The sequence below is a fragment of the Pogona vitticeps genome, chromosome 6 (assembly GCF_051106095.1).
Source record: "Pogona vitticeps strain Pit_001003342236 chromosome 6, PviZW2.1, whole genome shotgun sequence".
In the NCBI taxonomy this organism is placed as follows: Eukaryota; Metazoa; Chordata; class Lepidosauria; order Squamata; family Agamidae; genus Pogona; species Pogona vitticeps.
Genome location: NC_135788.1, coordinates 92,607,304 through 92,624,461, shown reverse-complemented (window position 1 = coordinate 92,624,461; position 17,158 = coordinate 92,607,304). Strand labels below are relative to the sequence as shown.

The following is a 17,158-nucleotide window of genomic DNA, read 5'->3' as shown; positions in this document are numbered from 1 at the left end:
GTGTCATCAGTATGCCGATGATACTCAGCTCTACATCTCCTTTCCACCTACCACAGGAGAAGCCGTTCTGTCCCTTCAGCGCTGCCTGGGGACCGTACTGCAATGGATGCAGGAGAACGGGCTGAGGCTGAACCCGGACAAGACGGAGGTACTAAGGGTGGGTGCTCCCACAGTCGGGAACTTGGGAAACTCCCTTTCTTTTGGGGGGGTGACCCTTCCCGCTAGGGATGGGGTCCGCAGCTTGGGAATCCATCTTGACCCGGCGCTCACTATGGAATTCCAGGTGACGTCGGTGGTCCGAACCGCCTTTTACCATCTCAGGCGGGTGGCCCAGCTGCGGCCCTATCTTGATGTTGGGGCGCTCACCACTTTGGTGCACGCGCTCGTAATCTCAAGATTAGACTACTGTAATGCGCTCTACGTGGGGCTACCTTTGAGGCTGCTGCGGAAACTTCAGGTGGTGCAGAACGCGGCGGCCAGACTCCTTAGTGGGGTGAAAAAATTCCAACATATCTCACCCACTCTGGCCGCATTGCACTGGCTGCCCATCCGATTCCGCATCGACTTCAAGGTGTTGATGCTCACGTACAAAGCCCTAAACAGTTTAGGGCCTCGATATTTGGCGGAACGCCTTCTACCACCAAGTTCTACCCGTGTCACTCGCGCGAGCCAGGAGGTGAGGTTGAGGAGCCTAACGCCGAGGGAGGCCCGGAAGGAGAAGACAAGAAATCGGGCCTTCTCGGCGGTGGCTCCTCGCCTCTGGAACAACCTTCCCCCGGACATTCGCGCGGCCCCCTCGCTGGGTATTTTTAAAAAGCAATTAAAGACAATGATGTTTCGGCAGGCCTTCCCCCCCATCCCACCCTTAGCTAATCATGATTTTCCTTTTTTCTTTTTCTTAGTTTATAATTTTATGGTTGAAAGTTTTCTTCTTTGTAAATTCGTTTTTAGTCATTGTTGTACCCCTGTTGTGAGCCGCCTAGAGTGGTCTATTGACTAGATAGGCGGGATATAAATAAAATAAATAAATAAATAAATAAATAAATACATAAGAGCTTCATATTTCTATTGCTATTCCTAAAGTTACTTTTCTCTTATTAGAATTGGGGGGGGGTGTGAGGAATTTAATTCATAAATATTTCAGACAAGGTCTGCAACTTTGGAAGCAATGATGAGATAGGTGACTGCTTTATAGTAACATTCTCCTGTTTTAAATGTTGTAATGACAAATTTCAGATTCCAGTGTCTTGAAAAACAAAAGATTACAGTGGTGCCTCACATACCGAGCGCACCGTATAACGACAAATTCGCATAGCGATCCCTTCTCCGGGATCGCTAATGCGGAGGCATAGCGTCCGTCCATATGGAGAAAACTCGCTTACCGAAGGGTGCCAGGAAGGAGCCGCCGCCGCCGCGAGAGTGATGCGGGGCCGCGCTGGCCAGGAAGAGGAAGGCAGGCTGCAAGACAGGCAGGCGAAGGGAGGGAAGCCGCGCGTTCGCACGTCCTCCCCCCCTTTCCCTCTTCCTCCTCGTCCTTCTTCTGCCGCCCCCAGGGACGAAAGCAGGCTGCAAGGCAGGCAGGCGAAGGGAGGGAAGCCACGCGTTCGCGCGTCCTCCCCCCCACTTTCCCTCTTCCTCCTCATCCTGTTGCTGCCGACCCCCCAAACCTCCCACAGAGTCGGGCGATCAGCTGTTTGGCGGTTCTAAAATGGCCGCCTGATGCCCGAAATGTCCGCATGCAGCGTTTTCGCGCCCTCCCCTCGCTTACCGCTGCCGCTATGGAGGAAACTTCGCTGAACGGTAAGTTTAGGGCCAATTGGGCTTTTACATTCTGTTTAGCGACGATTTCACATAGCGAGGGTTAATCCGGAACGGATTAACCTCGCTGTGCGGGGCACCACTGTATTTCAGATTACAAAACAGATAGTCTCCTGTTAATGCTAGATTTTCACACAAAATGGCAATTTTATATTCAAACAGCATGGGCAAAATGTAGCCCATTAAGTGCATGCACCCCCAGGGGCCCAAATGCTGCACTTCAGAGTCCCCTAAAGTCACCCTATTTTTAAAAATGCTTTAAAATCCTCTAGAGCAGGGGTCCCCAACCCCCGGTCTGTAGCCCGGTGCCTGGGCCACGGAGACAAATCTTCCACCCACCCCCTACATGCACTCCCGCTCCCCACACTTTGTGCATGCACATGCCCCCACCCCTTCACAAGTGTGCGTGAATGTCCCCCAAGCACCACCTGCCCTTCATGCATGTGCACGAGTGCGCGCGCATGAGCATGAAGTGTGCCCTGCCTTCCCCAAACGGTCTGTGGAGTTAAAAAGGTTGGGGAGCACTGCTCTAGAGCATGTGGAAGTCAGTTCTGGCATGCCAGCTTCACTCACAACCAAAATAAAAGGTTTTTTAAAATGGAAACATACTTCCCCCCCCCAAGAGACACTTTTGTTTTGTTTTCCTTAAAAAAATCTTAAAGAAAAATAATTTGGAAGATGGATAAAGCACAGGAGCATGTGCAGTACTACAAGGTGGAGAGCTCAACATGTGTATGCCCCCCTAAACTTCTCCTGCACAAAAGGAAACAAAAGGACTCTAAATGGAACGAGGCAAGGGGAACTGACAATGACCACAGTTTCATTAGCAGAAATCGAAGAAACATGATCATGAAGTCCGTCTAGTCATTCACTCACACTGACACTGACAGTAGCAAGAAATGTCACATGCTGTCTCTCAGCCACTCCATGTCATTCACTTGCATGTTCTCACCATATGCAGAACTATCAAACAGTTATTTGCTTGCAAACAGTTATTTTCATAACTAAGTTTTACTTTTGTTTGTTTTTAATGGAGGCGGTACGTTAGAAAAGCCAAGTTTTACACAAACAAGCAAGGAAAATTAAGATTTTGTTCTACGTTTCCTGTTCTTGCTTTCATTTATTCATTTACTCATTCATTAATTCATTCCATTTTAACTGCAAAAGATTATAACATTTCTTCAAGCCTTTACAGCCCCCCTGTGAGGGCACTGGGGTGCCCCAGGGGGGCTGTGAACCATAGGTTACGCATCTATTCCTTAAAACAGAGGTCCCCAACCCTTGGTCCGTGACCTGAGCTGGACCGGGCCACCAAGACAGACCGACTGCCCCACCACCCGCATGCACTCACCCCTGCACAGCCTGTTTGCACCTACGTGTGCACTCCAGCACACCGGTGCAAGCGAAGTGCCACCATTTGCGCATGTGTACAAGCGCAAGCGCGCCCAGACAAGCGCACACTGCCATTTGTGCGTGCGCACCAATGCGTGTGCGTAAACAGGCATGGTGCGCTCATGCAAGAGGGCGTGCACACTTGTTCACGCATTCGCACAAGCACGGCGAGTGCCCCGCCTTCCTCAGCCAGTCTGCGGACCGAAAAAGGTTGGGGACTAATGCTTTAAAAGATTTGGTGTCAGGTTTCTACAGAAATAACCTCCCTACCATCCAAGCCTACCCATGGGATCAAGATAATTAGGAGAGGCACTTGTGCACATCCCTGTACCATGTGAAAGGTCGAGAATGGAGAGCAGTGGCTGGGACATTTTAGTAGGAGGAAGACCCAAACTATGCATTCTTTTAGCCCGTGAGATATAGCTTGCTGCCTCAGGTAGCACATTTGTGAAAAAGATTATTTTTGCTTTCTGTAGTCACATGATTCTATTCTGATTTATTGATTGTACTGCTCTTGAGGGGGTTGTTTTGTGAAAGTGCTTTTCTTCAACGAATGCTGAAATGTGTTTATGCATTTGCAAGCAACTCTGAAGACCTTTGGGGCCAATAAATACATTCTTGTTTGCCACCATAAAGACATTGCCTGTTGATCCAGCATTTTGTTTGTTCATGTGAACCACATCGTCTTCATATATTGCTCACATTACAAAGAGCTGACTTAAATATTACTCTATTTACACTTAGTGAGGTTGTAATCCTAAAACCCATTGAAGATTGTGTGTACATGTGAGTTTTAAGGTTAGGTAACAGCATCCTGTGTCTAGTCGCGCTGGCCACGTGACCACAGAAACTGTCTTCAGACAAACACTGGCTCTATGGCTTGAAACTGGGATGAGCCCTAGAGTCAGACACAACTGGACTAAAATGTCAAGGGGAGCCTTTACCTTTACCATATTATTATTATTATTATTTTTTCAAATAATTCTAGATCTATTCATTTTTAGAAATCCTTTATGGAATTTTAACAAGTTACTTCATGTAACAGGAAAAGGGTTTGGAAAATGCTTTGCGCATCAAAGAACAGCAATACCATACCCAGCTCAAGCATTTGGAAAATGAAATTGAAGGCCTGGAGAAAGAACTACAAGAAGTGCGAGAGGGCATTGAAAAACAGCTTCAGAAACATGAAATATTACTCAACACTAAGATGAGACTTGAGCAGGAGATAGCAACATACCGTAGTTTGCTGGAGGAGGAGGAGAAAAGGTACTTTTATATTATTGCTATGTGCTGACAATTTATATCTGACTTTTGATGACCCTAAGAGAATTTGCAAAGTATGTGAAATATTTAAAAAGTGGTTTCATCATTGTTACCATCCAGTGGGTTCTCCTGGCTGAGCATGAATTTGAACTCAGATTTCCTGAGTCCTAGTCTAGCACCTCTACCTTCTACATACAGTCTTTAAATAGTGGAAATACATGAGATTTCTTGGGGACTGTGTTATGATTACTCTTAGATGTATATATATATATTCCCATTCTTAAGTATCCGGGACTATGGCAAGTCCAAGTCCTGTAATGTAACTGGGAAGTGATTAGAATTGTGCTCATCGGTTGCCTAGTCTTTTGTACCAAAAACTAAACATTCATTCCATGTTTAATTCATACTTTGTCTTATTCAAATAATGATTGGGTATTAAAATTACAGTTTTCTACTGTACTGAACATAGGGTGATGGTTGTTCATACGAACTCTGGTTCATCAATATATACCAGGACAAATCAATAATTTAAATCTTGGTTTGTTAACTTCCTTGGGTAGACACAAGAAAAACTGTAACTAGTTCACCCTAAAAATAGAACCTTTGAATTTCTTCACATGTACAAAGGACAGAGAAAGCAAACAACAAATTCATGCCAGATCAGGGTGTGACTAGATGGGAGAATCTGGAGTGATCTGAGTCATGTTTAAAAGGCTGTTATCTTTGATGTGATCTATTTTATCTTGCACTTCAGTGATCCTTCCATTCACACAGGAGACATTTCTTCTCCTGTGGAAAGGATACAGACAGCACTTCAGATGGCTCCAATTTATTTTATTTATTTATTTATTTATTTACAATATTTTTAGCCGCACCATTGCCAGTGGCTTCTGGGCGGCGTACAACATTAAAACCTAAAAACATTAAAACATTTCAAGAGACCGTATAAAATACCATATATTAAAATATTTCTTAAAACATTAAAACATTAAAATTAATTAATTAAAATGCTGGGTGAACAGAAAGGTCTTTGCCTGGCGCCGAAAGGCCAAGAGTGTCGGAGCCAGGCGGATCTCTCTAGGGAGGGTGTTCCAAAGTTGGGGGGCAACAACCGAGAAGGCCCTATTCCGACATGCCATCCCCTTCACCTCTTTCAGGGATGGCACCTTCAGAAGGGCCTCCTGGCCTGATCTTAGAGGACGGGCAGGCACATATGGAAGAAGGCGGTCCTTTAGGTAACCAGGTCCTAAGCCGTTTAGGGCTTTATATGTCAAAGTAAGCACTTTGAATTGGGCCCGAGCAGCAACCGGCAGCCAGTGTAAATTTTTCAGAACCGGCGTGATATGAGTCTGTGCGGCGGCACCACTTACCAGCCGCGCAGCCCGGTTCTGTGCCAGTTGCAGTCGTCGGACCGTCTTCAAAGGTTGCCCCACGTATAGCGCATTGCAGTAATCCAGTCTGGTTGTTACCAGTGCATGAGTGACTGCTGCCAGGCTCCGCTCATCCAGGTAAGGGCGAAGTTGATATATTCTCCGCAGCTGTAAGAAGGCACCCCTGGACACCGAGTCCACCTGGGCTTCCAAGGTCAGACTGGGGTCAAGGAGCACCCCCAAGCTGCGGACCCTATCCTTTAGAGGGAGTGTGATCCCGTCTAAGGTAGGGAGATGGCCCTTTAACCTATCTGGCGGGGCACCTACCAGCAGCACTTCAGACTTGTCTGGATTGAGCCTCAGTTTATTGACCCTCATCCAGACCATTATCGAGTCCAGGCACGAGTTCAGAACGGTGACTGCCACACCTGGATTGGTAGAAAATGAGAGGTAGAGCTGGGTGTCGTCAGCATATTGCTGACTCCTCAGCCCAAACCTCCTAACGACCTCCCCCAGTGGTTTCATGTAGATATTGAACAGCATGGGGGACAGTATAGAGCCCTGAGGAACCCCATGACGCAACCGCCATGGGTCAGAGCTACTGTCCCCCAGCACCACCTTCTGGACTCGATCAGCCAGGTAGGAACGGAACCACTGTAAAACAGTGCCTCCAATTCCCATCCCAGCCAGTCTGTCCAGAAGGACACCATGGTCGATGGTGTCGAAAGCCGCTGAGAGGTCCAGGAGAATCAACAGGGATGCATTACCCCTGTCTTTCTCCCGGCAAAGGTCGTCAAACAGGGCGACCAAGGCCAATTTCTCCCTCTCTTGGTTAATAACACCCCTTTCACTGCCCCTTTTCCCACCTTTTGTCATAGTTGTCATTCAGTGGGCCATGGTGTCCTTTTTTGTTTAATTTAGTAAGTGATGCAGCACTATAGCAATGCATCAACCTAACATGGTTATTTCCTTATATCAGAAATAGCACTGTGTCACTTAAGAGAATATTTGTTAAAAATTGTGAGATAAGGAAAATAGAGGTTTCTCTGCCATCATTTCTACCATCACAACTTACTGCATATGTCACAGGGTTGTCACAGGAGAGAATGCCACCCATAGCTCTGTTTGGCAGCAAATTAAACAACCACATGGATTGCAGGACAAGATAATCAGGAATGCTTCCAATTGCACCAAATAAACTGCAGCCCTAGTGCTTTGTCAGAAAGGAGCAAAACAGCTCACAAAGGGGCAGGATGGATCATTCTTATTTAAAACACATGTAGTTGCCAGAAAATAGGGCAAACCAAACTGCTCAAAAAGCAAACCAAGTAGCAAGCTATATTTCATATGACTGCCCCTCATTCTCTTAAGAACAACCTGTTACTTAGTACATGTGAACTCTGTTACTGGCCCATCTCAGATGTAACTCATCTCAGCATATTAAACGAAGATATCCATGAGCCCTGAGCACTATCAATCCCTACTTCAGTAGTTTGAAGATTTCCTGGTTTAATAGATTCCTATTGGGTCACTGATACTATAGTTTTCAGAAATTAAAGGTTCCCTGTGAGACACATGCTTGCGCGTTTACATGTGTGTGACTCAACCTTGCTCCATGCAGCCTTCCTCCTCCTCTGCGAACCAGCTAAGATCGTTTTCAGTCCCTTTGGTTCCAGTGGTGATGAAACACTGCGCACATGGGGGGGGGGGAATCAATGTGCACAGGCAAAGTCACACACTGACCAAAGTACAGCTCTGCCCAGCAGGGCTGAAACTTAGAGAAACATTGAAATCAGAATCTCCAACCATCATTTGGATTTGGTTTCAGATCCTAGCCTGTTTTAATCCCAGTAACTACAGTCTCCCACTTGGGACATAACACAAAACTAAGATTAATTGAACCAGGAATCTGCTATTATTATATGCCAGGAATGGAGGAAGGAAGGCTCAATATGATGCAATAGAAGGCTTGTGCATATTTTAGCTTAAAATACATTATATCTAAACCATTCCCTTAGCAGGTTGATGGGGCTTCTCTTCTATGAAGGATCATAGAACTACAGGAAAAATCAGGTGGGAGCTACATCAAGTGTAAGCAGAGCCAGAGCTGATGGGCAAGTGTGGCTTTATCCTTTCCTCTTCTTTCTGCCACCTACTTTTCTCTGACCGACTCTCCTTTTTCTGCCAACACGGTACTCTGAATATTTTGAGTCCAAAGTTCTCATGGCAGGCCCAGAGTCCTTCCTTGGATGAATCTGTTGTTTCATCAGTACCACAGGGGAAGCAAAAATCATGTGGAGCAGGCTGGAGCTAATCCTGCACTGAGATTCACGCATGGGACATGTAGTCAACAGAAAAAGGGTAAAGGGCCTTTACACTACAAGTAAACAAATGCAACATAGACGGCACTGAGTATCAATATATACTCTGACACAAGTTAACCCACTGCAAAAATTTATGATTTCTATAAACTTTTATCATAAATAAGCTCAATTGATGTTTTTTATAACTTTGGCTCTTTTTTTAAGGTTTCATCATCCTGCACACCAAGAAACAAAAGATGAGAAAAAGCCTACTACCAGCCGGATAGCATTTATCTTGCCTTCACGTGAGTGACTTTAAAATCAAATAATGACCAGAATCCTACTGGTGTTCAGGTGAGGTTTGCAAATCTTGCAGTGGCTAATTGCAACTAATAGACAAGGTGGCACAATATATCTTGGTTATACAATTGAGCATGTGACCAGGCGTGTGACCAGATTTAACCTGGCACCTTGTCACTTAGCTGCAATTAGCTATGAGAAGTTATACAGATCTTATGTGAACTCCTAAATGATTTTGTGCAATTACATAAAAGCTATACAGAATATAAATAAGGTTTTATTTGAACATAGGACACATAGGAATTTTGGAAAATAATCTACTGGCAGGGAAGGGGGACAAAACTACTCTCACAATAACTGTAATGGTCAATCTGATCAATTTAATAAGGCAAGGTCTATTCCAAAGCTACCTTGTCAGAGGCACACCTCTTTGGGGAATACCTGAATTTCCCAATTCCCAATACAACCCTCTAACCACTGCACCACCCTGCCAGTGGCTCCATATTAATGCCACAAATCTGCCACAGCATCTGCTGTAGAAACCTTGATGTAAATAACTGTTGGCATACAAAGCATAAAAAACAGCCACTCAAAATAAGTCTAATGCATATCTTACAGTTCAAATGTCAGAATTGTTATCTGCTGCTACCTAACACTGAACATTTTTACATGTTTTCACTTTTTTTTCAAATTTTGCAGCAAGTGAGCTAAAGAAGCACGAGATTGAAAAGGTGGAAATACTGACAAAGCAAGCAATCTTAAATGCATCTGTTGCAAAGGAGAGTGCAGAAGCTCAAGGCACAATACAGTAAGTTAAATAGAACAAAACATACACACACACATGCCTACCAGTTATAAAGGTTGTGTAAGGCAGATTCAGCCTATTGATACTAGATCATATGTGTGCTATTAATCAATAGGGGCACAATCCATCAGAAAGTTTACCTGCACAAATGTAATGTCCCAAATCTACCACTTAAGACTTCTCCTGCCAGATAAACCATATAGTAACATGTATTTGTACTCTTTTCAGCCAACAGAAAACTACCCATGAGTGTGCACCCCCCAAGCCCACCAGCCACAGGGCCGGGGTTCACAGCATCCCCAGTAACTAATTCCATAGGCTTCAGACTGCTGGTGTGAACAGGCACAGGGTTTATTGCTTGTTGACCAGGAGACACAGAAGTAGAGCTTATCTCACCCTCCTCCTGAACAAGCAGTTTGCGGAAGAGCTCGGTTCTCAACACTAATTCCTCTGGCTCAGTCTCTCCAAGTCATCCTCTAGTTCAGTGGTTCTTAACCTTTGTTACTCGGATGCTTTTGAACTTCAACTCCCAGAAACCCCAGTCAGGACAGCTGGTGGTGAAGGCTTCTGGGAGTTGCAGTCCAAAACCCCTGAGTAACCCAAGGTTAAGAACCAGTGCTCTAGTTAACCCACACTCACAAGTCCAAGGAGCTGGGGTGCTCCCACATCCTGCTTGGCTCCTATCAGGGGCAACCAGTAAAGGCAGCTGGTCAGTAGCTACTGGCACCATTTGACCCCTTCTGAAGCCATTGGAATTGCCATTGCCTCTCTTTCCAACACTTACAATGCCAATGCCAATGCCAACATTGGGTTGGGGTCGGGATAGGGAGGCCTGTTGGCTTCCCGCATCACCATGGGGAAACTGACTGAGGTGGAGATTCTAGTAAGATAAATATAGGAGCTCCACCACCTTGCTTATTAGCTATCACTACTTCTACTGAGGCACCTTGCCAAGGATCTTCCTCCAGCCAGTACTCAAAGTCCTCCTTGAAATAGAACATCAGCTCCTCTGGGGCTTCTCCCTAGGTTTTTTCATCATCTGAGGTAGCTTCATTGTCTTCCACAGTCCTCAAGGAAGCTATCCCTTCCTACCTCCTCTTGTCAGCTTCCACTTTGTCTCTCTTCCCCTCTTCACTCCTGAAGCCAAATTTAATGCTGGATAAATTGAATAATGCAGAATTCTAAGTCAGGTAGGCAAAAACAGTTTTTGGGCTTGGCTAGACGGCCAAACTGGACCAGTCTGGCTAAACAGAGTCACTAAAAGTCACATAGAGGTGCTCAGTGCTATCCTTGCATTCACCTGCAAGGATCAGGTGATTTCAGGACAGGGAACCACAGTGCACCTCAAGCAATCTTGTTTAGCATAATCAAGATCTTCTTTCCCTTTAAAAAGAAAGATTCTTTCTCTTTAAAGGGAAAGATTTCTCAAAATTGTTAAGTGGCTAACTGGCTGTCCCTCTGGAGAAGCTTCTTGAGAAATGGAAAACTTCCACTTGGGCTCTTTTGGAAGCCAAGGGAGACAAGTCTTTCCATTTCTTTTTAATGGTTGTTAACTGAAACAGCATATCAGCAGTGCTTTGATGGGGTTTTAAAAATAAATCTTTCAAAGCAACGCTGATTCATTAGCAAGAATTACAGACAAGTACAAAACTTCCTATCCCCTGCCTTCCATAGGATAGCCAAGATGGAAGCTTTCCATTTCTCAGAGGAAAAATAATTAAGATGATTTTCCAAAGAGACAGCCAACAACCACTTTGATCCCAGTTATCACACATACAGGAATCAATCCAAATCAAAGCAACCCCCCTGCCATCTCTTTAAAAAAAAAACAAGGAGCCCCCTATAGGGGCTAGAGAGGTGTGAGTAGGAATGGTCCAGGGCTGGCACTTATGTTCTCTAGTTTGCTGGCAGAAGGAGTGAACTAGCTCATCCTTAGGCGGACCAAACAGTGGGACAAATGCCCTTGTAGTCAGACACTTTGTTAGGCAGCCAAAGGCCATCAGTTAAAACAGAATAATGAGTCACAAAAGACAAAATATACTCATAATGCAAAAAAGAGAGAGATAATTTGTTTGGCCAGGAACAATCATTTCCACTTACACAAAGAAAGTGTTACAACATCCCTTCCCCTTTCTCATCAGGGTTTTTACATCCCCTCCCCTTTCTCATGAGTTTCATTACCCAGAGTCTTACTGACAGTCTATCATAAATTTTAACTCATTTCTTCGTAGTGGACTGCACTGTCACTGAAAAGACAATCAAATCAAATATGATTCTGGAAGTCTGACTTGTCAGCAAAAACTGCAATATATCCTGTTTCTTTGCATTGTTTTTATCCTCTAGGCCTGAGGTCGTCAACCCCTGGTCTGTGGCCTGGTGCCGGTCCGTGGTCTGAGCCGGACAGGGCTGTGAAAACAGACCTCCCGCCTGCCCGCACACACTCCCTTCCCCACAGTTGCTTTGTGCACGTGTGTGCGTGTCAGCACTGGCGTGAGCATTCCCCCACCCCTTCATGCATGCGCCCGAGTTCCCGAGCGCCCGCGTGAAGGGGTGGTTGGGTCGTCAGGCATGCGCGAAGGGGTGTGGGAGCGCTCACACTGGTGGGCAGGCACTACCCCACCACTTTGCGCATGCACCCAAGAGTGCACACACACCCGCACACACCTGCAGGGGATGCCCCACCTTCCTCAGAGGCTCAGCTGGTCTGCCGTCCCAAAAAGGTTGGAGACTGCTGCTCTAGACTTTGCAGAGCCTTAAATCAGTGTTGCTTAGTTCAATGGAATTACTCACTACCCTGTTAACTTGAAAATAAGACCTAACCTGAAAATAAGCCCTAGTATGATTTTTCAGGATGATCGAAATATAAGCCCTGCCCCAAAAATAAGCCCTGATTAAGTGAAACTCTGCCCTCCACCATTGTGCAGCAACTAGAAGATGACACGACTAAAAAATAAAACATCTCCTGAAAATAAGCTCTAATGCGGGTTTTTGGAACAAAAATTAATATAAGACCCTGTCTTATTTTTGGGGAAACACGGTATCTTTGGTCCTGAAAAAGCCTATGAAAGCAGCTTCTCTAGGGTACCTTTTCTTTTTCAATATCATGGAACCCTTTGGTAATTATACTGACAATTTTATTTTGTAGGATAGTCCTCTAATTTTCTCTGCTCATTAAAACAGACTGAGAAGACTGTATTGATGGATATGGATGGATGGATGGTTATTGTTTTCCCCCCTTGCATGTTATTCAGTTTATGCATATTCAAAATCTGATAACTGTTCAGGACCCAGAAGTTTTTGACTGGCAAATATACCTCAATTTGGTTAATGGGTTGATGAATTAAAATAAAAAAGAGGAACCCATGGATAAAATTCTAACCCAATCACACTGAGTGCCTTTTCCTTTGTGAAAAAAGAAAAATGGAATGGTTACACTTTCCCAACACGTTTCCAGTCAATACAGCAGCTTTTAAAAAGGAAAATAACAGTGTTTGTCACGGATTAAACCTATCTCCATGTATGGTCAGGTCCTGCCATTTTCCATTTGTGAAATCTTAGCCTGTTCTTCACTAAGTGCTGTGCATAAAATTTAATTTATTGTTTCAGGACAGAAAAAGTAGATGAAGTGATTAAAGAATGGGAAGGCTCTTTCTTTAAGGACAACCCTCGCTTAAGGAAAAAGTCAGTTTCTTTGCGCTTTGATCTCCATCTGGCAGCCACAGATGAAGGTTGTTTACAGACTAAGCAGAACAGCCTGCCTGATATTGAAGTGAGACTGGTGATGAGAAGGTCTTGCAGTATCCCATCCATCAAAACTTAAGTTAGCACTCAACTAATCCAAAGATTACTCATGGATGGATTTTAGAAATAAAGGTTAGTATGGACCTACATGGACTACCAGATTGCATTCTGCCTGTCAAAACAAGAAGTACATCCTATCAAGTAATATACAGTACTATAATCCAGTGATATTAATGAAGGTACGAGAGGTGGTTAAGAGGATTACATTCTGTGATACATGATTCCTATTTAATTGTTATTATTATATATCTGTTGAAGTACTTTGTGTTTTAATTTATTTTCCTCCAAAGAAGATTTCTTCAATTTTAGAATTTTAATAAGTACTTAAGAATAAAAAAATGCTTTTATTTTATATAAATCAATTTACATACAAGTAAATGGATTTGCTTCAGCACAGGATTATGACTGATGTAACTACCTTCAGGTATCTGCATCACCATTATAACTGACAAGACAAATAATTTACATTTCTCTCCGAGCAACCAGTAAATCCATGCAAAAGCTTCAAGGGGGCAAGTAGGCCTCAACCCACTACTTCCAAAAATAATTCCACTCAAATCCATGAACTACTTTTTGAAACATTCCTAATGGTCAAAGTAAAACGTACGTAATGTTTATTAAAGTTGGTCAATACATTTGCACTAATCCTATACTATGTACTAATATTGCTGGACTTCTTCCCATATTTCCATGCTAACATTTCTGAAAGCCATTTTAAACCATAACACGTAACAGCACCAATATTTTTGTGAAATCTTGCCAGCTTAATCCTAGAGGAGGCTACAGGGTAATAACTAACAGTAGGTGCCCAGAATTGCCTGTGGCTGCCAGCTCTTACTTTTCTAACTGCCTTTCTTTGGTGAAAACAATCGGGGTCTTGTCCTCTGCCCCATCCCAAAGAAGAAGACGAGAACATGGTCACAAAGAGAACGATAGCTATCCATTACATGAATAATATAAAATGTCCTTTTGAATAAATTCTTTGCTGTACTTTTACAGCAGTAGCCTTGAGTTTTAGAAAGCAAAATAGTCCCTTTAAATTGAATGTTCAAATATTTCAGGTTGTTGTTGCTGTTTTCCTAAACAGAAATGGCTTTCATATATTTATGCAGACTTTTCCCATCTTGCCCACAGGCTGAGCAGCAATGATTGGCTTTCCAGCTTCGGTTGCAATGTTGTCCTTATTATAGTAGCCAGGACAACAATGTTTGAAGGATAAATTAGTCCATGGTGTTTGTGCCTATACTAATTAGTTTATCATTGTAACTGAAAATGGCTAATCTACAGTCTATCAAATGTATCTAAAAAGGGCTAAATGCTGACGTCAATATTGCTCTAATAGCCTATGTGCATAGCACCTTGCTGATGCTAATCAATCAGGGAGAAGCTACAGGGAAAAATGTACACATTTGTGCTTCATCACACCAAATTCACTACCATAAATTGTGCACATACAACTATGAGAAAGAACACAATGAATCCTAAGACTTCTTGAGGTCTCATTTATTGCGTGGCAAAATAAGACCTAACCTATAAATACTCTTAAGTAGTAGGCTATAATAGACTACCCTTATGTTTCCAAAGATCCTTGTCTTGGTCCAGAAGCTTCGTTATCTTCCACTTCATTTTTCCTAGCTACCTTGCATTAGAAAGATTTTCCAGACCAGTGTAACATCACAGAGCCTCCAAAGCACAGCTGAACTCAGGGTGGAAACGAGGGAAGAGCAACATCTGAACTTTGTTATTCCTCCCTAGGATCTTTTTGTTACTCTATGTTGACAACAAATGCTCACCCATTTAAATTAATGGAAAGGATCTATGCCAGCTTCAAGACTGGCATAGATCTACAGGTGTTGGGTTAGATTTTTTTGCATGTGGAGTGGGGCTCACAGACCTGCAGATTTTGTGCTTCCACGGGTTCTCATGGCACACCTACTGCCATATTCCTGATACACCTATCCACCTGCCCCCAAGAGGTCAGGGACAGCCCAGGAACAATGAGTTCCATGGCAATTGAGGTGGGGCTTCCTAGGTTTACCTCTCACCCTCTGAAGACATACTTCTCTCGCCATCCCCAGAGAGTGGGGTTTAATCTAATATCTGAGATTACTTCCCAAGTTCTGTAGAATTGCATTTTCTAGCCATGCAAAAAATTAGAAGAACAAAGAAATCAAGTAATTTTTACTCCTCTTTGGTCAAATATGTCTCTCACAGATTCTGTTCAATGAATACAATAGTAGATTGCTTCTTGGTATGAGATGCTAGAGATCAGAGCTATCAATAGGCTGCTGTCCAGAGAATCAACCAACCAGGTTCTAATCCTGGGGCAGCTTTGGATATGTTTCTCAAATAAAAGTTATTCAAGCTGAGCAGTGTCCCCTGTGTGCAACCAAGTAAGTTTTAAAAGTTGCTGTATGAAGGACAGTTGCACAAAGATTAGAAGAAAAATAATAGCAGTTGTACAGGTGTACATTCACCCTCATACTACAGTAACTCCTTGGGACACTTTCTTTATGCAAGGAGCGGGCATAATCTTTCATTCTCTTATCAGTAACTTTTCTTGAAAAGCTGAGGTCTTATATGAAAAGACGTATAACAGAAACCTCCATCCTGCAGTGTTTGTGGCAAACATCTAAAAAAAAATCATATTATTTTCTGTCAATGCACTGGCATACTACTGTATTTTTCCGTGTATAAGATGCAACTTTTTCCTAAAATCATTACACTAAAAATTATGGGGCGTCTTATACACAGAAGTAAGCTGAGAACATGGAGAGAACAAAACTGCCCATACCTTGCCTCTGTAAGCAGGCTTCCTTCAATCATGAGGCTTAGCTTCCTACAGTGAGGAGACTTAGCTTCTTCCAATCACGAGCCTTATGGAACTGATGTCAGCTGATGCTGAATAAACCAACTGAAACACACCTTGTTGGAGGTGGAGCCTGTATGCTCAGATGTAACAAGGGACTCGTAATGTCTGAGTGTTCTGAGTCCAGAGGCTGAATACTGAAAGATAAGTTTTCTTAATTTTGGGGTTAGAAAAGTGGGACGGTGGAGTCTTATAGACAGAAAAATACGGTATATATATTCTTACACCCTAGAACAGTGGTGGTGAACCTTTATGGGCCCCAGTGTCCAAACTGGGGAAATAAAAAAATTCCCAGCGGACCACGGCAGAGGAACTGGAAGTGGCAGTGGTGGCACTAGAAGTGGCAGCAGAGGGGGGAAACCCAGGCACAGAGAAGCCTCAAGATCCCACTCTGGATCCACCACCAGCGCAGCTGCTCCAGATCCTAGCCCACCACCTGTCGAAGTGCCAGGACCACACCTGCAGCCGCCTCCTGAGGTTTGGCTGCAGGGAAGGAGTAGCAATCTGGCGACTTATGGATCGCATGCCTGCAGAAAGCGCTTTGCGTGCCAGCTGTGGCACGTGTACCATAGGTTTGCCATCGCTGCCGTAGAAACTCAAGACTGCCTCTAACCATCTTAAGAGGATTTTTTCTTCTTTCCACACTACAGACAGGAAACTTTTTTTTCTAAAGAAAGGTATAAAATGAAGTTTGAAAACAGCATTTAGGTATTCATTGAAAAAACACAGAGATGAACTTACAACAAACTAGGCGTTTCTTGAAAAATCGGGGTTGGTGTTTTCTTTATTTAGGACTTCAGTAGCATGTATTAAATTTTATTAGAGTGTCAACAGTTGCCTTATTACATATGGCATGCATACAAAAAGAAATGACACAGCTACATTCAGTAAGCTTCCAAATTTTAACAACATATAAACAATAAGCATTTCCACTGCAGGTTCTTGTTCTGTAACATAAAATGGTATGCTAGCTATTAACTATTAATCTTACTAAGCTCTGATCTAGCATTATTAATATTTGTTTACTTGACATTCTGAATGTAAAACTGTCTTACTACTTAATATGTGCAGCTTTTTCCTTTTTCGTTGGGACTTAATTTGTACTTTTTACAACATCTGGATTTTAAAAAGGATACTTAAAACCTACTTTTGACCATCAAAGATATGGGATATGAATTTACCAAAGTAAATGATACCACCCTAATACAGATAATAAAACTGAAACTGGCAAATATAA

General features: G+C 43.4%; 1 protein-coding gene across 3 annotated transcripts in view; it reads left to right on the top strand.

The window, feature by feature from the left end:
- Window positions 1–17,158, top strand: part of KRT222 (keratin 222) — a 35,458-nt gene extending 18,300 nt beyond the window's left edge. For all 3 annotated transcript variants that reach the window (XM_020785498.3, XM_078377867.1, XM_073004253.2), the window contains exons 3-6: window positions 4,256–4,476; window positions 8,372–8,451; window positions 9,146–9,254; window positions 12,858–17,158. In XM_020785498.3, the coding sequence (XP_020641157.3) occupies window positions 4,256–4,476; window positions 8,372–8,451; window positions 9,146–9,254; window positions 12,858–13,071 (624 nt within the window). In that variant the 3' untranslated portion in view covers window positions 13,072–17,158. The remainder of the gene's footprint in view (window positions 1–4,255; window positions 4,477–8,371; window positions 8,452–9,145; window positions 9,255–12,857) is intronic.